We start from the raw sequence: 481 nt of genomic DNA on the forward strand, positions 1-481 counted from the left end.
AGGCGGCCAGGTGGTCATAGTCACATCCTCCTGTCAGGCTGCTCCGGCCCTCCAGCTCCATGTCCAAGAAGAAAACCTTGACCCGGTAGCCCGGGGGCAGCTGGATGCTCCATTGGCACTTGAGGTTGTTGGGATAGAAGCTGGGGTACCGAGGGCTGGAGAGATTTCCTTTGACGGCAGTGAACACCTCCTGGCACTCGCCTGCTCAGGGAAAAAGCGGAAAGGAAAAAATAAAAAGCAAACCTGAAGCCCCCTGGGTGTGGATGAGCTGGGGGATGAGCGATCACTTGTTTTATTGCTAAAGGATGCGCTGCCCTTCACCTCACTGCTTCCCAGTCTTGTGTCTGGCCGATGGACACCCATCAGTTTTGGGGGATGGCAATGCCCAAAGTGGCCAAAGTCCTACAAGGGCAGATGGGGAAAACCCATATCCCCAGGGAATGGCATGAGCGAGGGAGAAGGGTGGCTCTTGATCAAGAGA

The 481-nt window shown here is 55.5% G+C and overlaps 1 protein-coding gene across 1 annotated transcript in view; it reads right to left on the reverse strand.

Annotated features, from left to right (window-relative positions):
• Positions 1 to 201, reverse strand: part of CDCP2 (CUB domain containing protein 2) — a gene marked incomplete at its 5' end in the record, with an annotated part of 3,804 nt that extends 3,603 nt beyond the window's left edge. Inside the window, 1 exon segment of the mRNA XM_009703086.1 lies at positions 1 to 201. This exon segment is cut by the window's left edge and continues 17 nt beyond it. Within this exon segment, the coding sequence (XP_009701388.1) occupies positions 1 to 201 (201 nt within the window).
• Between the last annotated feature and the right edge of the window lie 280 nt (positions 202 to 481).

Source organism: Cariama cristata, unplaced genomic scaffold (assembly GCF_000690535.1).
Source record: "Cariama cristata isolate BGI_N322 unplaced genomic scaffold, ASM69053v1 scaffold25856, whole genome shotgun sequence".
Taxonomy (NCBI): Eukaryota; Metazoa; Chordata; class Aves; order Cariamiformes; family Cariamidae; genus Cariama; species Cariama cristata.